General features: G+C 34.4%; 1 protein-coding gene across 1 annotated transcript in view; it reads left to right on the forward strand.

Moving 5' to 3' along the window:
* The window catches only part of IL20RA (interleukin 20 receptor subunit alpha), a 53111-nt gene that overhangs the window by 25652 nt on the left and 2550 nt on the right, over positions 1–24909 (forward strand). The window contains exons 2-6 of the mRNA XM_074309735.1: positions 10332–10467; positions 16161–16339; positions 19119–19294; positions 20806–20950; positions 24258–24397. Of these exons, the coding sequence (XP_074165836.1) occupies positions 10332–10467; positions 16161–16339; positions 19119–19294; positions 20806–20950; positions 24258–24397 (776 nt within the window). The remainder of the gene's footprint in view (positions 1–10331; positions 10468–16160; positions 16340–19118; positions 19295–20805; positions 20951–24257; positions 24398–24909) is intronic.

Below are 24909 nucleotides of genomic sequence, written 5' to 3' on the forward strand. Positions count from 1 at the left end.
GCAGAAAGATTGTTTATTAAAACTCTGGAGGATGAGCCATCCCATCATGAAATAAGGGAAAGAGAAAGCTCATGGTAGGAGGGCTAAAAAAGTAATAACAATACACAGCTTTTATACAAGAGATCACATCACAAGTAAGAGAGCATTAAGAAAGGGGAGGCGAAGGCATCTAATTGGTTGTTGCTAACCGGGGAGATTGTAATGGAAGGTTTCTGTTTCCCTGAAATCACCTGATTTCTAGGAAACAGAAAATCAGGCCTTCAGGCTTCAGATATCTGGCCAAGGCTCAAGTAAATAAAGGCCTGCACATATTATACAGGTCATAGGGGAAACACAGAAATAATGAAAATAAAATACAGAAAAAGAATTCACATATTCCTGTAAATTTTTCACCTTATCTTTCTATTCCACATAGAGGGGGAGGTTGCTAATAGGTTAAGATCTTCTGGATTAGAAGTTGAAGATCTTAAAGACCTTATCTTAAAATTAAATGTAAAAATTTCATCATAAAATTAATTTTATTCTGAAGAAAAGAATACATAAAGTGAGTGAATTCTTCCTTGAAATATCCTTTTCTGAAAGAACAGAAATTTTTTTTTATTAATTTTGTAATTATAACATTTTTGACAGTACATGTGCATAGGTAATTTTTTACAACATTATCCCTTGTACTCCCTTCTGTTCTGAATTTTTCCCCTCCTTCCCTCCACCCCCTCCCCTAGATGGCAGGCATTCCCATACATATTAAATATGTTCTAGTATATCCTAGGTACAATATATATGTGCAGAACCGAATTTTGTTGTTGTTGTTGTTGCAAAGGAAGAATTGGATTCTGAAGGTAAAAATAATCTGGGGAGAAAAACAAAAAATTCTAACAGTTTACACTCATTTCCCAGTGTTCCTTTTCTGGGTATAACTGATTCTGTCCATCATTGATCAATTGGAATTGGATTAGCTCTTCTCTATGTTGAAGATATCCACTTCCATCAGAATACATCCTCATACAGTATCATTGTTGAAGTGTATAGTGATCTTCTGGTTCTGCTTGTTTCACTCAGCATCAGTTGATGTAAGTCTCTCCAAGCCTCTCTGTATTCATCCTGTTGGTCATTAATTGCAGAACAATAATATTCCATAACATTCATATACCATAATTTACCCAACTGTTTTCTAATTGATGGGCATCTGTTCATTTTCCAGTGAAAGAACAGAAATTACCTTAAATCAAACTCAAGTGATTCCTTGTAAACCATAGATATGCCAATAAGATCTGGTCCCAAGTCTTTTCACCCCTCTAGGCTTTCATTTTCTCATCTATAAAATGAAGAAGTTGAACTAAATGGTTTCTAAGCTCTCATCTAGTTCTACCTGTAAATCTTACAAGCCATGGGAATGAGGATGATATAGATTTCAATGAATCAGGAATTTGTCCATTGAAATAAACAAAGTTTTTATTCATGAAGTTTTCATTCTCAGAAATGTCAGTCAATAAGCATTTATGAAGTGCTTACTTACTATGTACTACTAGATAATGTAGTGTTAGGTATATAAATAAAAGTTAAAAACACACACACACACATTCCCTACACTCAGGGCTCATATTCTAACAGGAAGAAAAGATGAAAACAACTAGGTAATACAAGATATAACATTATAATAACATGAAATTATTGCATTGAATACTTTCCAAGACACCAGCAAAATAAACTTAAAACTGCACAAAAATTTTTGTTAATAGGAGGCATTCCTCAAAGGGATACATTCACAATAAGATGGGGGTAGAGTGACTACAAAATGTCTCCTTTAGAAAGTAGAATTTGAGCTAAGACTTGAAGTGAGCCAGGAGACAGAGGTGAGAAAAGAGAGCATTCCAGGTAAAGGAGGCAGTCACTGAAAAGCAATAATTAGGACATGGAATGATGTATGTGAAGAATAAAAAAAAAAAAAGAAAAAAAGCCAGTGCCTCTGAATTGTAGAATATGTGGAAGGGAATAAAGTGTAAGAAAACTGGAAAGGTAGGAAAAGATTGGATTATAAGGGCTTTTAAGAGGATTTAGAGAATCATTGGAGTTTGTTAAATTAGAAGGAATGAGGGGGTGACATGGTCATGGTCAGATCTGTATTTTAGGAAAATCACTTTGGCAGCTTAGAGGAAGACAGATTTAAGGAGGGAGAGAAGCAAGGCAGAAAAATTGACCAGAAGGCAATTGCAATTTTATGGGCAGGAAGGGATGGAGGCTTACATCAGTGATGGCCATATGAGAGAAGAAAAGGAGACATGTACTAAAAATGTTGTAAAGGTAGAAAAAACAAGATGACAATAGATTGGATATGTGGCATGAATGGGAGTGAGAGGTTGTGAAAGACAAATGCAGAGCCTGGTTAACTAGGAAGATCATGGTGCCCTAGACAGTAACAGGGAAGTTGTGGAGAGAGAAGGGTTTGGGGGAAAAGATGAGTTCTATTTTGAACATATTAATTTGAGATACTTATATGCTGAGAACAATGAAAGCCCAATATCTGATGGTTCAATTTCCTCCCATCAAAGGTAAGTAAAAAATTAGCAGACTCTATGATAAAATTTATTCTGGGTAATTCCCTTAGTGTTGGCTGAAGAAGTAAGATATCTGGGTCTAATCTCTGACCTACTTTCAGCTTTAGAAGGCTTTCCCCAAGTTTGCAGTTCAATTAATCGGTGAGATGAAGTTCCAACACAGTTATAACTACTGTTTACCACAAGATCATATAAATGTGTGTTTCATTTCAGAATGGGAAAATGGGAAAATTAAATCAAGTTTTAAGAAGTTGTGTTTTTTTTTAAACTGTAATCAAATTGCCTTATCTTTTCTTTTCCTACCACAACTTCCCCACTGAAAAAAATACAGTATAACTGTTGGAATATTTTATAGTACTTTTTCTACTGATTGTCTTTTGACTTTCTGAAACCAAGATAATATATTTGAAAACTTAGCTTTTAAAATCTCTTCCCAACCCCCTAAAAAAATCCTAACATCTTAATACTGTATTTAAGTGATTGTTTTATTTTAAATATTTCTCTTTAAGTTTTCAGTTTTCAGGGTAACTTGAATGGCACAGTGGATAGAGTCCAATGTCAGGAGGATCTGAGTTCAAATACAGCTTCAGATACTTAATACTTACTAGCTGTGTGACCTTGGGCAAGTCACTTATCCCATCTGCCCCCCCAAAACCCAAAAAGTTTTTAGTTTTCAATTTAACATAAAATAAAAACATTAAAAACATAGTTTTCCCCCTTTTTAATTAAAGCTTTTTATTTATAAAACATATGCATGGGTAATTTTTCAACATTGACTTTTTCAAAAATTTTCTTTTCCAAATTTTCTCCTCCTTCCCCCCTCCTCATCTCCTAGATGGCAGGTAGTCCAATACATGTTAAATATGTTAAAATATATGTCAAATCTAATATATGTATACATATTTATACAGTTATCTTGCTGCACAAGAAAAATCAGATCAAGAAGGAAAAAAAATTAAGAAAGAAAACAAAATGCAAGCAAACAACAACAGAAAGAATAAAGATGCTATGGTGTGGTCTACATTTAGTTCCCACAATATTCTCTCTCGGTGTAGATGTCTCTCTTCATCACTGAACAATTGGACTGATTTAAATTATCTCATTGTTGAAGAGAGCCACATCCATCAGAATTGATCATTATATAGTCTTGTTGTTGCCATATATAATGATTTATTTCCTTGTTCTGCTCATTTCACTCAGCATCAGTTCATGTAAGTCTCTCCAGACCGCTCTGAAATTATCCTGCTATTAATTTCTTATAGAAATATAAGCTAATCTAGGCTAATCTTAGGTCTTTCTGACCCAGGCCCAGTATTCTATCCATAGGGCTATCTAGCTGCTTAATAAGGGTATTAATAGGGAACAAGCAGGTTTTTACAAATGATGCTCAACAATGGAATCTCTAATCCTAAACAGTAGATGAAGCATGAAAGAGAGAGAGAGAGAGAGAGAGAGAGAGAGAGAGAGAGAGAGAGAGAGAGAGAGAGAGAGAGAGAGAGAGAGGGGATTTCCAAAGTGATTTTGCCATCATATCGGAAGAAATTTATATAAAAATCCAAGTTCCCTATGGATAATGAGATCTTCCAGCAGTTTTTATTTGCAGATAGTATCCCCCTGGTGGCACTGAGTCCCCAAATACTGCAGAGCCTCCTAAAAGTAATTTATAACCACACAATTAAGTTTAATCTACTCTACACAGGAAAGACCAAGCGGATGAAGAATGTCTTTTGCCCAGATTATATGCATTTGAATAGATAAACTTAGGGACAGCAGGGTGGTATAATGGAGAGAGAACCAGGCCTAGAGCCAGGAACACTCATCTTCTAAAGTCAAATCTGGCCTCAGACACTTACTAGCTATGTAACCCTGGATAAGTCATTTGACACTGTTTGCTTCAGTTCCTCATTTATAAAATGAACTGGAGAGGGAAATGACAAATCACTCTAGTATCTTTGTTGGAAAACCGCAAATGGGGTCACCCCCAAAGAAATTTGAAATAACTGAACAACAATAGCCACAGATAAGCTCTTCTGGAACATATAATGCAAATGAACAGATTGGGTCCATAGTTGAGCAAGAAGATGGCTTGAGTGTCTTTGGGAAATTAAAAAGCATCTTTTTGAAAAAATAAAAATAATAATCTTTAAAAGCATATTTTTGCTTTTTGTGGAAATAAATGTTCATCTTCTTTATATTAATATTCTATTAGTAGTGCTATGTAGCAGTAATACTCCTTAAAAGAACTGAAAATTAATATCGCAAAGAGGGAAATTCAGAGGCACATAGTGAGTGTAAATAGGATGAAATATACAATGTATGGAGAACTTTAAAGAATATTTCATAAAAGAAATGTATGAAAGGAAGAGGAGATAGGTTATGTGGTAGAAATAAGTGATGACACTGGAACACTGTGTTCCACCTATTCCTCTTGATATCAGAAGAAAATAAGAAAAGCCCCCAGCACAGCACTTTGAGCAAAATCCTTCTAGTGAATTTAAAGAAAGACACGAATGAAAATTAAATAGAACAGACAGGCATTCATAGATTATGATCTACATCTTTGGAAAGAACAGCCAAATCAAGATCTTGGACCCAGTTGAAGATCTGAGTATTGCAGCATGGTAAAGTGCAAACATTTAGGATGTAAACTGAATTCTTTATAGTAAGCCCAGCACTCAATCCAGTATGGTTGGCAATTATATAGATTATATAGGTGTGGGAAGAGAAGAAAATGGCAAGCCACTCCAGTATTTTTGCCAAGAAAATGCCAGAGAGTCATGAAGAATCTGGCATGACTGAAAAAAAAAAAAAAAAAAGATTGAACAACAACAAAAGAAGTAAGAAGTAGGAATTGACCTAAATCCTAAAGATCTAGCTTGGATACAGAATATTTCTATTCCCAATTTCAGGGATCCTCTTGGAACTGTTATGCTGAGGAGATTAGGACAATAAGTAGTTAATTGTGGGAATTAGGTGAACCACACTCCATCCTGTGACTCGATTCTAGACCTATCTCAGTTTTCTTTCCATTCAGTTATGGGCTAGTCCAATTTCTGCCTTGTTAGGAAACTTTGTTCATTTGTGGAAATTATGAGAGGACTTTGTTGCATTGTTGAATGACTGGAAGCTAGACCAGCTTTACCTGCTGCTTAGAGATTCTTAACAGTACATAGGTTATGCTGACCAGAAACTCAGTCAGTTCCTAAGATTGAGGCTAGGAGTTTTCTCACAATTATTTATCTCAAGCAACCCATGTATCTTATCTGAAAGCTTCATACTGATGGATCAGTTATTGTTTCTGTGTTCCTTGTTTTTCTCGATAGAATGTTCTTCAAACAATTTATCTCTTCAAACATATTGGTACATAAGTTACAATTACTCTCATGTAGGTGTTTTACAAAAGCTTGTTATGAAGAGTTTATGACATTGTTTCTTATTGACAATAGGCATGCAAAAACAGCTTTACCAATTTCTTATTTGTCTCCCTAAATATGTGAAGCATCCTTCTATTTAACTGCAATTTTCTTTCTTCTTTGCTTTTGTTTGTAGTGAGAATGTCAAGATTGATGTGACTGCCCCCAAAGTAGTAAATCTACTCATTGATTATTGGCCAAGATTTTCATGTTTATAAGACCAACAACCAATGTAAAGTTCGTAGATCACCTAAACATTATGATTCTTAGAATTATTTGCTACCTTTTCTGCCACTCTCCCATCATCACTATACTTGGGAAAAGGTTCCACAGTTATGGGGGCCATTTTGTATTTTTGTTTGTTCAGTAGATTGCAATGGCCAAAGAAATAATCAAGTAGCCAGCCTATTTAGTGTCTCTCTATACTTAGACATGATGAGGCAATCTGTTCTCATCTAGAATTAGATGAGAAAAACATTCTTCTGTAGCTGGAGGCCCTGCTAGAGATTTTTCTAGCATGCTAGAACCTGTCAGAGCTTACTAACTAGTTATAGAGTTGTTATAAGACTCAAATGAGAAAATATATATAAAGTGCTTTCCAAATCTTAAAGCACTACATAAATGTTAGTTGTTGCTGCTATTTTGCTAATTTTTCTGAGCCCCAGTTTTTTCATCTGTAAAATGAGGGAGTTAGACTAGATGACCTTTAAGTTCCCTTCCAATTCTATGATCCTTATCATCCTCTGATATCACCTTCAAGAACTCAGAATACTTCCATACCAGATGAGATATGAAAGTCAAATCCTAAAGAGATTGATTATGGAGAGGTCACAAAAAATCCTCTGATCCTCAGTTTCTTCATCCATAAAAATGAGAATGAAAAAACGAAAATTGTACCTCAGGGCCAAAGAAGAATGATTAAAAACAAATAGGAGTTGGGGCATAACAGTGGGCATCCTGGGATAATTGTAGAAGATCCAAAGAAAGATAGTAGACAGAGATTTAGCCTTGTGAAGTGTAAACACCTTCAGGTTAGTTCCACCAGACCAGCAAGTAATGAGCCCTGGGATTAACTACTCAACCTCAGCCATAGGAACTTTCAGCTCCCCGACAGTGTGGGTAGTTGGGTGTCTGAGTTAAGGAAGGTTGAGACCTCTGCTGATAAGGAATACCAGACTCATATGTGCTGACAAGACACAACCCTGAGCAAGAAGAAACCAACATATACCAGTGAGTGCAGAAGCAGGGGGCAGAGACACTGCTGGCTGTGAATACTTAAAGGAGGGTGGAGTTCTTAGTTTGGGGTTGCAGGTCAGAGGGGAAAACTAAAGGAGGACCTGAGACCAGAGGCACCATCCCTAACCCTCTAGGACTAAAAGTGATTACACCATAATCTGCTATAAAATGAGCAGTTAAGGAGAAAGAACCCAAATATAGAAAATTACCATAGCAATAGGGAAGATTGGGCACACAAATAGGGAAGAGGAGCACACAAATAAAAAAGCCTCTCCTACCCCAAAGGGTAATTCCAAATGATCACCTGTTCCGAAAGAATACATAAGATTTTAAAAATCAAATGAGAGAGATTGAGGAAAAATTTTTTAAATAATAATAATAATAATCCAAGAAGGCTATAAAAAGAAAGTCAACCAACTAGAAAAGGGTATCCAGAATCTTAAGGAAGAAAAGGACTCCTTGAAAACCAGAAATGGGGAAGGGAAAGTCAGCAAAGTTTTGAGACCAGGAGAAAAGAAAACAAAATATAAAGAAAGGAAAAAATAGAAGAGAATGTGAGATCTCATAAGAAAAATAACAGATCTGGAGAACAGATCAAGAAGAGAAAACATAAGAATAATTGGACTACTTGAAAGCTATGACCAAAAATTCAGAATAATCCTCAGTGGAAATAAAAGGATATTCAATGAATTGTTAGACTTTCAAGACAATGTGACATATAAGATCCAGGAGAAATCCTAAACATCAGAGACAAATTCCAATGGACTCAATAAGGATAAACTTTTTATACTTTATACATAGCAATATAAACCATATACTTGATAGTCATTAGTAAGTGGATTATTTAAAAGAAAGGTAGAGCTAAATAGGATATGATTCTTAAAAGCAAAACCATGTAAGAAAAGGTTTTTTTTTAAAAAATTATTTTATACAAATGAGGTGCAAGAGCAAGAACTTACACAGGAATTAGATGGGGGAAGAGGGCTGGTAGTTCTGGAATCCTACTGACACTGTGAGAGTGGATTAAAGAGGGAACATTACATGTAAACACACATATACAAACAGAACAAACAAGCAAAATACAACCTTATATGTCTATGTGTATATCTGAGTATGATTATAGATATTCATATATATGTGTGTGTGTTTATGCATATGTATATGTATGTATGTGTATGTATGTATATATGTATCATTCCCTCTTTAACCTTTTTAAACATATGTGTGTATGTATAAAATTATTTTAAATTCATTAAGAAATAAAAGGGAGAGGAAGTAGGATAAGATGGGGTATAGAAGGGTATGTAGATTAATTGGAATGGAATGGAGAGGGAAGGTTAAAAGAAAAGAATAAGGTGAAAGGATAAGGGAGAGTTCTATGTAGGGGGATTGGTTAAGTAATAACAAGGTAAAATAGCAGGTAGAAGTAAAATAGATGAGTTAGCAGGGACAGGAAACAAGAGCTACATACAAACAATAATAATGATGATCAGGAATAAAATTTATTGGGAAAAAAGCAGGGATAGTAATCATTGATCTCAAAGTTAAAGCTAAAATATATTTAATCAAAAAAGAAGAGGGAAGCTACATTGTAAGTCAGCCATATTAATCAATATTGTTTTACACTATTTAATAAAACTAAATAGTACAAGGTTGGAATATTGCTGTGGTGTAGGAAACAAGTTGGTGGATTTAGAAAAATATGGAAATACTTGAACTTAAGAAGGCTGATGTTATCTACTTCCAGAGAAACAAGACAAACAAGCAGAATGCTACCTTACATTTATGTGTGTGTGTGTGTGTGTGTGTGTGTGTGTGTGTGTGTGTGTGTGTTGTGTATCTGGTTATGATTATAGATATCCATTTATATGTATATATGTATATGTGCATATGTATGTGTATTTATATATGTATGTACATATATACGTATATCAATATAATCTGTGTTTAACTATAGACTTCTTGAGGGAAGTAGAGAAAAGAGAGAAAAAAAATAGTGAAAAGTGCATAAGTGCATGACAGAAAACAAAAGAAAACCTATAAGGAAACAAAGAAAAGATGAACAGTTTTGAATACAATGTATAGTTAATTGTCATAAATTCTGTCTTAAAATTAAAATATACTGTTTCATATTTTGATTCTTATGTTTACTTGTGCACATGCTAATTTTTTTCTTTTGTTTTTTCTTTTATCTATTTTGTCTTTAAGTTTTAAATAAATAAATATATTAAAAATGAGAGTGGTAATACCTATCTATAATGCCTAAATAATAGGGCTACAATGAGGCTATAATTAAATAATGTATATAAAGGATTTTCCCAACTTAAAAGTAATATATGAATTTCAGTTACTATTATTCCTATTATCAGCATATATGAACCCATCCTTTTTTTTTTTTTTTTTGAGGAATTGGGGTTAAGTGACTCACCCAGGGTCATATAGCTAGGAAGTATTAAGTGTCTGAGGTCAGATTTGAACTTAGGGCCTCCTGACTTCAGAGCTGGTTCTCTATCCACTGTGCCACTAGCTGCCCTTTGAACCCATCCTTAATGGCTGCATTGAAAGACTTTTTGACTCTCTGCATTGTAGTTGCTGTGATATTTCTTAGCCTCTTGTCAAGAATATGTGGGCAGTTTTGACAGGACGTGTTCCTCCCCCAGTAATGCTATTACCTTGAGCTCAAATGAAATTTAAATTCTTCCTCTCATTCAATATCATTCTTGACATTGAAATTAAAATTTGTGTTTTCATTCCAAGATTGGACTTCCTTCCTCTTTTAAAATCTAAGTATGTAGTATTTAGACACTTTATACACAATCTACATTATACTAAAATAGTGACTAATTGCTTTGCTGTATATTCCATTGATTCATTAAATCCTCATTAAATGCCATGAATTTGGCATGACAAACTATTTAACAAATTGGCTTATTTTTCACTGATTGTGTATTGTAATATACTTTGTATATTGTAATAGCCATCATCATATTCTTTTGGTAAAAGCAAGATTTTTAAAGTTGTTATAGAACTTTGTTGTTTTGATTTTAAGCACTCACCCTCTAATCCAATAAGGGACAAATGTTTTTCTTTCTCTGTATGAATGCTTCTTTTTTATTACTTTTTTCAGCACCTTGTATCAGTAATGGTTTACCTAAACCAACCAATGTCACTTTCTCATCTGTAAACATGAAGAATGTTCTACAGTGGAATTCACCAGAGAGTCTAAGAGGAGCTGAAGTTGTTTACACTGTGCAGTATCTAATGTAAGTTTTCTATTTGTTTGATTTTTAATTTTTGCCATCCTTTGACTAAGGATTCTTGTGATTGAATGAAGAGAAACCTCTCATAGTATCAAATTATAATTCTTAAGCCAAGTAAAATCAAATTTCTTGTTAAATTCTGATTTTTATATGTTAGAGAAGCGAAGTGGTACTGTGGATAAAAAGCAGGGACTGGACTCATCTTCCTGACTTCAAATCCGGTCTCAAGACACTTATTAGTTGTCTCACTCTGGGCAAGTCACTTAATTGTTTGCTTCAGTTCCTCATCTGTAAAATGAGCCAGAAAAGAAAATGGCAAAGCAATCAAGTTTCTTTGCCAAGAAAACTCTAAATGGGATCATAAAGAGTCAGAAATGACTAAACGACAACAAAATATTTTTAAGTAAAAGTAACAACATTCTTTGTTTGTTTTCATTAAAGAAGCAGCATTGGTCCTGATCAAGGAATAAATATTTAAGTGGTAAAGGATAGATATGATTTTTATTCTTCACAAGTGAATGGCACAATCATATATCATAAAACTTATTCATGGGTAGGAGTAGCTTAATATAATCCCAAATGTTCTTAAGAAAATAATAATTTGGTGCAAATACATTTGGTGCAAAAACCTGAGCAGCAATATCAGCTCTTTGTCATTTGCTGAATAATGCTATTAATCAACCTTGGTCCCAATGAAGTGATAAAGAAATTCACTTTCTCCTTTATGTAGTAGAGTGAGAAAGTACAAGTACAATATTTTATACATAATGTCAGGCAGAGTCACTGGTTGGTAATTTTATTTAATGCTTTTTCTTTATTATACGGGAAGGATTTGGAGGTTAGAGGAGATCCAAAATTGATGATACTATATAAACAAAAACATCATTTTTAAAAGAACACATTAAAGAGAAATACAAGCTCACAGTATTACTATCATTAAAATGGGACTTCTACCCAGTTGAGTTTTTCTCGTTGATTTAGAAACTTCTTAACTGGAAATTTATAAATTTAAAATGAGATGTTGGATTTACATTTGAATTTATTCCTAAGTATTTGTTCTCTTCAAAATTCTCCTTTAGATGGAGGTATAGGGTTTATTCTGATCCTTATCTGTTAATGTGATCGGGGTTTGGGGAATGGAGAGAAGATTAACCATTCATGATGTAGGCTAGCAATATACAGTTCTGATTGCATAATTTAAGAAAAAATAGCAGCCTTAAAGATTTATCTGCCTTAAAGGAGTTTTTATGTGCCTGTGCATGTTTCAAGTCCATGTGAAAACATTAAGGCAAGAGTTTGGCTATATACCCCTTTCAAATCAGCTGAACCAACATTTGTTGATCATAAGGAATTTTAAAAGAGACTGTGTCCTTAAGTTTAACTAAGATAAGACTCACCCTAATAGACCTGACAACCTAATGGGGACACAACACATAATTGATGAGCTATAACACAAAGGCATAGTTTATAAGTGCCTATGATGGGCGTATATCTGAATACATACCTATCCTGAGTAGGTCGAGTAAGTTTTTATGGCATTATGGAATCATGGAATTATGGTATAGAAACATAAAACCAGTTCCACAATAATGAAAAAAATCACTGCATTATTTGAACTATAAGAATTTCTGTTTTTCATTCTGTTTGCTAAATTGCTAGTTTGCCAGTTATATTTAAAATTAATTGGTCTTAATACAATGATTAGAAATGAGATTGCATTTATTCTGTTACCTATAGGTAACAGATTACAAATTTACACAAAATTACATAAACAGAGATGAAATTAAATTGAGTTAGAATGTAATTAGCTTTTTACTATTTAAGACAGGGGTTCTCAAACTATGGCCCGTGGGCCAGATAAGGCCCACGGGGTTATTGCAAATGGGCTGAGGGGCGGAGGCAGAGTATGAGATTTTGTTTTTACTATGGTCCAGCCCTCCAACAGTCTGAGGGACAGGACACTGGCCCCCTATTTTAAAAGTTTGAGGACCACTGATTTTGAGGTATACTTCCCAATAATGCAGATGGAATAGCTTATCATTATGTACTCCACTAGATGGTATTTGCAGTCATAGCATGAAATTTCCTCTTTGATCAGCTATTAGCACTACTTTGAGGGCACATAACACAGGATCTGGAGATGGAAGGTCTTTCTAACCTATTTAGCCCAGGACATCTTACTCTTCTATATGGCATGAACATATTGGCAATTTGGAGAAACCTATGGACTCCATCTCAGAAGAATGCTTTTAAATGCATAAAATAAAATAAATAAAATTAAAAAGTAAACCAATTTTATTGAAAAAGTTATCACAATTTTTAAAGTTTCAGATTTATGAATGCCCTGAAATCTATCTATAGACCCAAAATAAGGACTCTTGATATAGTCCAAGGCCCTCATTTTATAAATGAGGACATTGAGGCTCCAAGAGATGAAGCTATTTGCTAATGGTTATTCAGGTAGTATTTAGCAGAGTTATCTACTCTGACCCCAAAGACATTGCTCTCCCCATTACACTAGGTTCCCTCCCCATCAGAATCTTCTTCTTTCTCCTCATCCTACTCCTACCCCAGGCTCAGATAAAATCTAATAGTTTTTGTTTTTGTTTTTTTATGTTGAATATTACTACTGATGTGTTATCTGAACTGCTATATAACTATCACCTTACCAGATATTGTGGCTATCCTGATCCCTGTAGAAACATTTTCTTAGTGTTGATAGTTGACAGATTAGGATTCATGCAGTGATAATAGATATGTGTCATTTTGGTTAGAACAGAAGTTACTAACTCAAGATTTATTAACTTTAAAAAATATTTTGATAATTGCATTTCAATATAAGTGTTTTCCTTGGCAATCCTATGTCTTTTATTTTATGCATCTAAAAACTTTATTTTGATAAGGGTTTTATTGGCTTTATTAGCCTGCCAAAAAAGATTAAGAAGCCTTTTGGTCAACAGGATCGAACTTTCACTGTTATGTCTTGGCTGGCTTTAACACAGGTGACTGTATATTTGCAAAATCCATACTTGAAATATATTACTACCAAAAATATAAATATCTCTTTTAAAGAGGGTAGATCCATTTACCAAAAATCCTAATTTCACTCAGCTGTTGTGCCAAATCTATCATCAAATCTTAAACTCATGTTTTTTGGATAATTGTTCTTGTGCAGTGTTTGGGGATAATTAATATTTCCTTCATTTTTTCTGGTTCTGTCATTTTTAAAAATCACATCCAATGCTTCTTGACCCCCTTTGGAGTTTTCTGGACAGATATTAGAGTGGTTTGCCATTTCCTCCTCTAGCTTATTTTACAGAGAAGGAATCTAAGGCAAACAGGGTTAAGTGACTTGCCCAAATCAGGCAGCTAGTAAGTATCTGAGACAAGATTTAAACTCAGAAAGATAATTCTTCCTCACTCCAGGCCTGATGCTTTATCCATTATGCCACCAATCTGCCCTTTATAATTTAATAGCATATTATAAAAGCCAAACCTCAATTGCATAAATCCAATTACCTATTATTTTAGATTGGATAACATGATAAAATCATATCCTCCTTCTGTACAGTGTAAGGTATTTGATGGAAGGCATTTGTGGAATGATTTGTTTAGCTTTAATATAAATAGGAGATATACATTATACCAAGTGTCTATATGGAAAGATTTCTTCTATCATAGAGTGGCTAAAGAAATTTCAAAGGATTTTAGAACAAGAAGAGAAGAGAATTCAGAAATTATCTAGTCTAATCTCTATTTTATGTTTGGAGAAGCTGATGCCCAAGGCACCAAAGTATCAAATGAGGAAAGCAGGATTTGAATGCAAGTCTCCTGACTCCAGAGGTAGGGCTCTTTCCACTTTACCATAATTTCCTATGCATTTGGGCTAATTTGTGGCTGCCAACTATAAGTGCATAGAAAAATTATGATAAGCAAGAGAAACCTCTATGAATATAACATTACTCACATTTTAACTTTCTGTTATGCTTACCTGGGCTTTATATTTCCCTGTCCCTACTCTTGTCACTAGATTACAAACTCCCTTCAATCAAACCAAGCCACAAATATTTGTTAAATGTTTACTTTGTGCCAAGCACTATGATAGGACACTAGAGATATAAGGATAGAAATGAAGTACCCTACATTTTAGGGTGAGGACAAAATGTACACTTATAAGAATATACAGTACCTAATATACACACAATAAATACATGGTAATTTGGGGAGGTAGAGTCCCATAAAGACTGAGGGGGATTAGGAAAAGCCTCATCTAGAAAGTGATATTTGACCTAAGTCTTGAAGGGATAGGGATTCTTAAAGCAGAGATGAAGAAAGAGTACGGTTTCTGCATGGGAAATAGCTCTTGAAAAGGTCCTGTTCCTTCAACACAGAAATTATCTGGCTTCATTTTTGTTATCACTAGCACCTAGCATTGAGCATTAGACAAAATAGGTGTTTCTAGGCATTGTGGCACATATCTATAATGTCAGCTACCAAGATGGCTGAAGCTCATAGATTTTGAGCTTGGGAGTTCTGTGCTGCACTAACTCTGTAGTTCAGATCCAGCATCAATATGGCAAGCCGCTAGAAGCAGGGGTCCTCCAGCTTATTTAAGGGTTAAAAAAACAAGCCCATTTTAGAAACAGCTGATCAAAGATCTTCTGTTAATCAAAATGGAAACAGACTTATGAGTTGCACTTGTACTCTCAACCTGGGTGAAATAAGAACCAGTCTTAAAAACAATCAATGAAGCAATCAATTGATATGTTTGTCAGTCACTGTGCTAAAAAAAAAAAAAGAGGCCAAAAAAAAAAATCTCCACCCTTAAGGAGCTTTTAATTTGAAAAACATACCAGCTGTTTTAAGAATACTAATTGAGTTTAATTGAACTGCCCAATACATCGAATGGGCAAAAATAGCATCCAATTATTAAACAATATTTCTATCATATACATCTAAATGAAAATTCTAATATCAAAATTCATACACTTTCATTAATGGCTTGATTTAGTGGGGAGGACACTATGCCAGGTGTGAAGAACCCTCAGAGTTAGTCCCATTTCTACCTCTGCCTCCCCTTAAACTGCCTTTGGTTTCTCAGCCTATTAAATGGAAATAATAGTTCCTATTCATCCTATCTCACACAGCATAAGTAGAAAGATAATAGCTATGAAAGCTTTATCATGATTAGTTTTCAACTAATTTTAGTGGACTCTGACACTGAACTTCTATCAGATTTTTTTGATGTCAAGCAGACTTAAAAATTATACAAAATGTTCAAGGTATAGAATCATTAAACTAGCAATAGTAACTGTTCAGGAACAGAATGAGACTATCTTTCCTTATACCGTCCCAGTGACTGTAGTATACATGATGACTAAAAACTTGAATATGTCATTACCCCCTAATTAGATCATACAATACATAAGACTCATACTGTAGTCCAAGAACATTAAGAAATATCCAAATGATAATTCCCAGAAAAGAAAGGGAAGGACAAAAGCATTGACTCATCGACTCACCTGATGGAATATGAAGAAAATGCCAGCAGCAAAAGTACATTCTTTGTCTTCCTGACAGACACTCTTGCTTTTTACTGGAGAGAATATCCTAATAATGACTTAAGTTACCACTGTTTTGGCTGGAATGAGCAATGGGTATTCAGGGCTCATCATATACTGTTTTCTCTTCTGCAGATATGGCCAGAAGAGATGGCTGAATAAATCAGAATGCAGAAACATAAACAGGACCTCCTGCGACCTCTCTTATGAGACTTATGACCATGAAGAACAATACTATGGGAGAGTTAAGGCCATCTGGGGAAAACATTGTTCCAAATGGGCAGAGACAGAACGATTTAATCCTTGGTTAGAAAGTAAGTATCACAGTTTATTATCAAAGGTTATAAACAGAATAGAGAGGCAGTTATTCTCAAGGAAAGCCTCTTTTTTACTTCTCTGTTTTGATCTATTAGTGCCTTAAAAAACCATTCAATGTACTATAGAAAATAAGGTCATAATACTACATGTCAGGAGTTCTAATTCTGCCCCTCCCACAAACTTGCTATATGACTTTAAGCAAATCACTTTTTAACTTTTTTAGGCTTCAGATTCTCATTGTAAGATGAAGAGGTTTTAAGCCCCTGCTATTCCTAAAATTCTAATCTTTGATACTTTAATGAATCTGTAGTATTATCAGTATGGGTAATTCCTTCAGCAATGGAGATCACAACTCATTTAAATTTTCTCATTCTTTATGACTCTAGGCCTTATCCTCATAAATTTTCCACAGGGAAGATGGCCCAATATCATAGGATCATACATAGTATGAGTGCTGGAGAGGATCTTCAACAACCCTTATTCAATAATTTCTGACTCTTCATGACCCTGTTTTGGGTTCTTTTGGCCAATTCACTGGAATGGTTTGCCATTTCCTTCTCCAATTCATTTTACAGGTGAGGAAACTGAGGCAAACACGGTTAAGTGACTTGTTCACAGTCACACAGCTAATAAGTGTCTGAGGCAAGATTTGAATTTATGAAGATTAATCTCCTGATTCCAAGCCCAGTGCTCCATCTACTGAACCATCAAACTGGCCTGGAAGAGACATTAAAGTCCATTAAATCCAATCACTTCATTTTACCAGTAAGGAAATCAGTAAGGACTAGATAACTTAAATAATCTGTCTGAGGTCACACAGGCAGTGACAGATTTTGGACCAAGGTCCTCTGACTCTAAATCTCTCACTGCAGCACACTTAACCCTTGCCTAAATCTGCCTAAATTCCAGTAGAATATGGAAACATTAATTAATTATCTCACACACATACATGACTAGCCACCTTTTTTTTCAAGTCAAGCATACGTTTTCCTTTTCCCTTGACAGGCTACTATATTCCGAGTGTGACCCAAACCACCCTGAAATGTAATTGAGAAATATTTAACAAAATAAATAAAAATGCAATATAGCATAAATAATGTTATTTTGTGGTTTTCTAAGTCAGTATACAACCTGTAGGGATCCACTTTCTATTTGAGTTTAAAACCACTGGGGGTTTTTTTTTGCCATTTTTTAAATTCTATTCCTTATTGGTCCCATGTTGCAGTCTCTTCATGCCCATCACATGTTTCTCCATATCTATTTCGGTGATCCTTAATAGTTTCTAAATTGAAGAGAGAATCACAATAAAAATTGTGCTTACTGATATACTTTTTTCTGTTTTGAAATGACATTGTGCTGAAACATTGCAAAACCTCCTAAATGAAATTTAGAATCACCCTCCCAAATTTCAGTCTAGCTAGTAACATGGGAAAACTCAAGTGGATAAAGAATGCCTTTTGTCCAGACTTTGATATACATATAACAAATTCATGAAGCTGGTCTTCCAATACCTACATCTTGAATAAACACTAACGATAGACAAGGAGAGGGCCTAGAGATAAACTGAAGAGAAAGACATGCTGAATTGCCCTTGGGAAATTACACAGACCTTTTAGTGACTCAGGGCTTCTCTCTGAAACAAAGAACTGTCTTTTTAATATCAATATTCTTCCAGTGATGTTGTTTGGCTTTGTCATGGAAAACTAGTCTCCATAGAATTAACATTTAAAATGCCTTATGAATCAATTTAAAAGAATGACGATTTCGTTTTCATTTCCCTTTTCTATTTGGCACAGACTTTTGACTTGAAGGCAAAAAAGTTAAAATAAAAGGTTTATTAAAATCTCCATGTTTATTTTCAAGTCTGGACCAAAGTTTCATAGTCACCAAACTTGTTGAGTCTTCCCATAAACAGTATAGATATCAGCCTATCTCCCAATGGTCCGTCTTTATTAACCAGTAAAAATTATTTTCCTTCCAGTTCAAATTCAAAATCTGAAGCAGATTCTGCTTTTAAAAAATAATGGCTAACAATTATATGGCACTTAGTATGTGCCAGGCACTGTATTAAGAGCCTTACAATTATTATTTCATTTGATCCTCATAGTCCTGGAAGGCACCTGGGAGGTATGTGGATTCTTCCCCACCCTAAACTTCTTATTTCTTACTTCTAGAGACAGAGGATTCTCCACTCTAGTAGCTCTGAGGAACCTCCCAATTATACTTCTACCCACTTATTTTTCTCTTTGATATCCCAAACCCTGACCCTTTATTCATATCCCAGGAGATCTTCAATAAATCTCTCTATTTATCTATGCCTTGATTTCTCTCCCATAAAAATAGGCTGCTTTTACTTGTCTTCCATCCTTTTGGCCATGAGAATGTTGCCAAATTTAAGAGTCTAGTTTTACATAAAAAGTTATTATGAGGATTTTTTATGTATCTGGAATGATCATCAACTTAATGTTTACCAAGGTTTCTGAAGTCATTTTTAGAAAAGTATTATCTACATACAAGACACACAGACTTATTCTATTAACAATCTGAAGTTCAAGGTTTATGAAGCAATTATTTTTCCTTTTTAATGTTACAGTTTTGTGATAAGCACAGAATGTGAAATAATGTGGGTTCGCTTTATATCCTATGCAGGATATAACCAAATTTAATTTAACCAAAAGGGCAGAAAGGGTCTCATGATTTCCATGTTATTTTGTCGTGCTTTTAGTGTGGCATTATCTTAAGCAATTAGATAAATATATTTTTCTGCCCATTTAGCACAGATTGGCCCCCCGGTGGTTGCTTTGACTCCTGGTGAGAAATCAATTTCAGTTGTTCTGACAGCCCCTCAGAAGTGGAAGAGGAATGCAGAAGATACTTCTATATCCATGCACCAAATCTACCCCAATATGAAATATAATGTATCAATCCACAATACCAAAACAAGCAAAAAGGTAAATTCAGAGTGGGGATGAAGCAATTGTGTAGATGTCTGCATTGCAAGCAACTCAGTTTTTATAGGTAACTTTGTCACATTGCTCTGTGTGTGTGTGTGTGTGTGTGTGTGTGTGTGTGTGTGTAGAAAGGCACTTTGCATTTCTTAATATAATTTTTAAATTTTATGCATTGTTTATTTTTTTAAAAATTTTATTCTAAAGTATGTCATGTTTATTAAAAAAAAAAAAAAAAAAAAAAAAAGGATGGGTTAAAGTGACTCCAGATTTGTCTTGCAAGATAATTCCTGATTTTCTTCTCTAGAGAGACTCCTTATTAGCATAGGTAGGCCTTGTTAATAGAGTCATATGTAGCAATCATAGTTATGCAGTATATGACCTATCTTCTTTTTGTATACTCATTAGTTCCTCACACTAAAGGCTATAAAATGCTGGCAAGAATCAAGAAGGGAGATTTTGATAATAATCAGCTAGTGCATTATTATTTATAGCTTCTATCCAGTTCCTGTATTATAGATACTTGGAAATTATTTTTAAAGGAAAAAGATGATGGAAAGTTGTAATTTTTTTCCTTTAAGAAGTTGTGGTAATAAGAAATTTTTATTTCTTTTTTTTTTATTGCTTTTCTTCTCTGGAGTTATATTTACCTATGAATCATTACCATTATCCTTTATTCAATTACAAAAAGCATTTTATACACCAGCATAAAAATTCTCTAAACATTTAATTCAAAAGAACAATGATAAGATAATGTGACTATCTCTGGACCATTTTTACTTTATCTCAATCAAATATAAGATGAAAAAGATAAGAACATTTTCTTAAAAAGCAATGGCTGACATTTACATAAATTTTACAGCTCACAAACCATCTTATATACATCATTTGGTAATAATGGCTAACATTTATATAGAAGTTACTGGGCTCCAGACAGAATAGATCACTGGATTTGGAGCTAGGAAAACTCTCTTCCTGAGTTCAAATCTGACCTCAGACATTTTCTTACTAGCTGTGTGATAATTGGGCAAGTCACTTAATCCTGTTTACCTCAGCATCTTCATTTATTAAATGACTTGGAAAAGGAAATGGCAAGCCACTCCAAAATCTTTGTCAAGAAAACCCCAATTGGGATTACGAAAAGTCAAACATAGCTGAAGAACAACTGAACAACAAACGTTCCTGGCACTGTATTAAGTATTTTACAATTATTATCTCATGACAACTCAATAAGGGTATTATGACAAGATGTATTGCCATTTTATGAATGACAAAAATTGAGACCTGTCCATGATCACATAACTAGTAAGCATCTCTCATCTCTTTATTGATCAGGAAAATTGAGATTCAGAGAAATTATGTGACTTGCCTGTCATCACAGAATAGTAAATAAATATCTGAAGAGTGATTTGAACCCAGACCTTCTTAAATCCAACTCCAGCTTTCTAGCTAGGACAGCATCTTCTCTTTGAATTTGGCTCTAAAAATCACATTTTTGTAATTTCCTCCTCTAGTGGTACAAATTTGTAATAAATTATACCTTGGAGCTTTCCCTGTTGGAGTCAGAGACACTCTATTGTATCACTGTGCAAGTCTATGTCCCAGGACCACTTCGAAAGACTAAACCTTCAGAAAAACAATGCATCAATACCTTGAAAGGTATGTAAAAAAAAAAAAAGAAATCTCAGCGGGTGAAGAAGGAAGTTGAATTATGTGACTGCCTTATCTAAGCAAAAGCAAGGGGCAGGGTGTTGTAGGAGAAAGAACAGATTCTAGAGCAGGGGCACATAAGATCAAATACACCTCTGATACTGAGTACAAGTCTTTCATCTTTCACATATTGTCTGTGGGACCTTGGGCAAATCACTCCATCTACCTGTGCCTCAGCTTGCTCATCTGTAAAATGTAGGGATTGGACTACATAGCTCCTAGAATTCCTTTCATTTCTATATATAGGATCCTATGATCCTCTGAGAGGCAAAAATGATAATTATCTGGAACATAACTATTATTCTTTGCTTTAGTTACTATCTAATCTAAAAGGGTGTTTTCAAGTAGAAAACAGATAGTGATAGGAAATGAATCTTTGATTTTATGGGTATAGGGAACTCCCTGGTGAAGAAACTCCCACCACTAATTCAGAGCATCAGCATCTTTTCTACAGTTTAAGTCTTAGCAAATTGAGTAGAGCAATCACAAAATAATGTGATCCATTTCCCAAGACTCTTTGCACTTATTCCCTGAATCCCTCACTGACAGACTGTCCTGACCTGTTCCTCTAAGCCAAAGGAAGAGTCATAATGCCTTTTATCTGGGCTTCTTTCCAAATGACCCTCTAGGCAACATCTCTGTCTGGCAGTATAATATTCTCCTGCCATCTCAGAACTTTATAGGTTTGTCTGAATCTGTTTCTTTCACTAAAGCTTCTTACTCTTGATCACATTTTCAGGTTTCTCTCAAAAATACTTACCATTAGTTTTTAAATGTTTGGTCATTTCTCTTGCATGACCTCCCCCATTTTTCTTCCTCCAGCCTCCTAGTTCCATTGGTTTTTCTAGATCTCAAAGTTCACAGTCTTAGGAACAAGACCTGAACCCATCCTTGGAGGCCAGGTAGTCCAATGCCTTCATTTTTTTAAATGAGGAAACTGAGGCAAAAAAGCAATTAAGTGACTTGTTCAAAGATACCCAGGTACTAAATGGAAGGATTTTAATTCAAATTAAAATCTTATAGGATTATATAGGATGCTAGATTTAAAGCTGGAAGAGACCACAAAAGCCAGGTATCCAACCTCTTCATTTTACAGATGAAGATACTGGGACACTGAAAGATTCAATAACTTGTCCGGAATCACAGAGTTGTAAAAGCAGGAGAGCCAAGATTTGGACTTATGTTCTCTAGTTCTAAATTCAATACTATACCACATTATCTCCTTTTTGGATTGAGGCAAATGTTTTTAAAAATATGCACTATATTTCCTTAACTATTCCTGCCCTCATATATTCTACATTACCTGATATTTTGTAAAAATAAATAAATAAAATTATTCTCTATACATATGTTCTTTCCCTCTCCCCTACTTTTCAGCTACATATAGTACTGTCATAGGTGATTCCTTGGGATTTAACAATGGAGAAGATACTATGGAAAACATATAAAGTATTTATTATGTGAAGAATACTACTAGTAATTAAGAGGCATAGGACACTTAGATCTGACTTGGTTCCTGACCTCAAGGAACTTTTTACTCCATTAGGGGATAGACAATAACACCAATAACTTAGTATTCAACATAATATGATCTTTGAATTAGGAATTACAAACCAAAGGGAAAAGAAAGGGCTTTCTGTGTGAAGTGACATTGGATGTCATTCAGTATCAAAGTAGTTGGTAGAATAAGCGCTAAGGAACTCTTCATATAAAACAAAATGTTCAGGGAAAATAAAAGGTTAAATTAAAAGCACAGCAAAGAATGATTAGTATCTGGCCACTGGATTTTGTGGGGGCAGGAAGAAGCAGCTCATTAATCACTCCTTCTTAATTACCCTCTTTTCTTCTTTCTTTCTTGCCTCTCCCTGGAAACAGTTGACTAAGTTATGATTACCAGGTTGCGTGAAACTTTAAATTCATCTATGAGAGATACTGGAATAATAGATATTATAAGTGCTCTAGCATATGTCTGGTCCTTCTTCCTTAATCTGAGGGTTACTAAACCCCCAAATGGAAACCTGAAAGGGAAGAAAAAACTGCTTTGATTACATTAAAATTCATCCCACCACCTCTCTAATCTCTCAAATTCACTGATTTAAGGAAGTGCTTAAATCCTTTTTTGCTATATTCCCAGACTCACAGGACCCATAGGTGAACACAATTCCCCATCCCATCTAAATTTCAAACTAAAATATACTATGAAGAAAAAGGAAGGAGCATATTCTAGAACCTTCAGTTCCAGAAACTTCATGGCATCTTTCTGAAAAGTTAAGGATGATATACCATCTATCAGATTTTTGTTATTGTATCCAGTTATTTCAATCATGTTCAATTCTTCATGACCTCATTTAGGATTTTCTTGAGAGTGATTTGCCATTTCCTTCTTCAGCTCATGACAGATGAGGAAACTGAGGCAAACAGTTTAAGTGACCTGCCCAGAGTCACACAGCTAATAAGTGTCTGAGACCAGATTTAAACTGATTTCAGGCTGCTCTCTGGCAATATGCCTAATTCCTTAATCAACCCTCAAGTGACATCAATTCAAGACAAACTTGTATATTCCAGACTAGTATAGGAAGAGTAATTATGTAACTTCTGGTATTATTTATAGCTTATCCCTTTGTCCATTATATTATAGATTGTAAGCATTAATTATGTCTTTCAGAAGTCTTTGAGTCCTAGAATATTTATAATCCTCTTCTGTGTTACTTTTTAAAATATAGTAATAACCTTCCTGGGCCTTGAATCCTTCATAATTAAGTATGATTGGATTAGATGATCTCTTACCTGTTTAACTCTAAAATTGACAGATAAATTAATAGAGAGATAAATAGAGTAAAAATTTGTCAAGTGCTTTCTATATTCCAGATGTTTTACTGGGTAGTTGGGATATAAAAACAAGAGGCAAGGTCCTCAAAAAGCTTATAGACTAATTGAAAAAACAAGACATAAAAGGAACCCAGACAGGGTGGAAACAGATGTACACATGAGTTGGCATGATATAGAACAGGCCAAGAAATGGCATGGAGTTGCACCACAACAGTTTATTACAGTTTTAAAATAATTTTATATACATTTTGTCACTTAAGTTTTACAAAGTGAAGAAACTAAGGCTGAAGTCCATAGTTCCTCCAGCTCCAAATCCAGTGCTTTCTCCTTCATATCAGAGCTAAAACTCAGGTATCCAGATTCCAAATTCACTTTTCTTTCTACTCTACCTCCATTTTTAACATTTTTTTTTCATTTTTCTTGACAGATAAAACTTCAGAGTTAAAAGTAAGAATCATCCTTTTTTATGTTTTGCCCATATTTGTTACAGCCTTTATTTTTTCAGTAATAGGCTACTCCATGTACAGATATGTACATATTGGCAAGGAGAAACAACCAACCAATTTGGTAAGTTCCTAACATCCAACAGCACCAAATATAATGGCCATCTCTTTGTCAAGAACTTGACATTGTAGGTAGAGAGCTTACTTCAGAGCCAGGAAGATGAGTTTAAATCCTATCCCTGACACCAGGATAGCAACAATTATAGATTGGCCCATATTTTATAGGTTTTCTTTATAAGTAACTCACAGGGGCATTGACATGGATAATTGAAGATTAAATAAAATTCATAATTTTTTTTTGTAATTTTCATTGTCATTTTAAGACAAGGGAGGAATGTATAATTATTTAGTTTAAAATGGGGACAAGACCACATTGGCTAAATGATGAATGAGCATCCTTCTTTTGTCTGTCCAATTTCTCCTCTTTAAAAGTTTGCTTCCTTCCTCAATATTTTGAGGAAGAATAATGGGTTAATATTAGTAAAAATTTCTAGGATCCTCTGACCATGATTTTGAATAAATAGAAAGCAATGCTCTTCTCTTCCTTTGTTAAATATTGTTTGTAAATTCATTCAT

This window comes from Sminthopsis crassicaudata, chromosome 4 (assembly GCF_048593235.1).
Source record: "Sminthopsis crassicaudata isolate SCR6 chromosome 4, ASM4859323v1, whole genome shotgun sequence".
NCBI classification, from domain to species: Eukaryota; Metazoa; Chordata; class Mammalia; order Dasyuromorphia; family Dasyuridae; genus Sminthopsis; species Sminthopsis crassicaudata.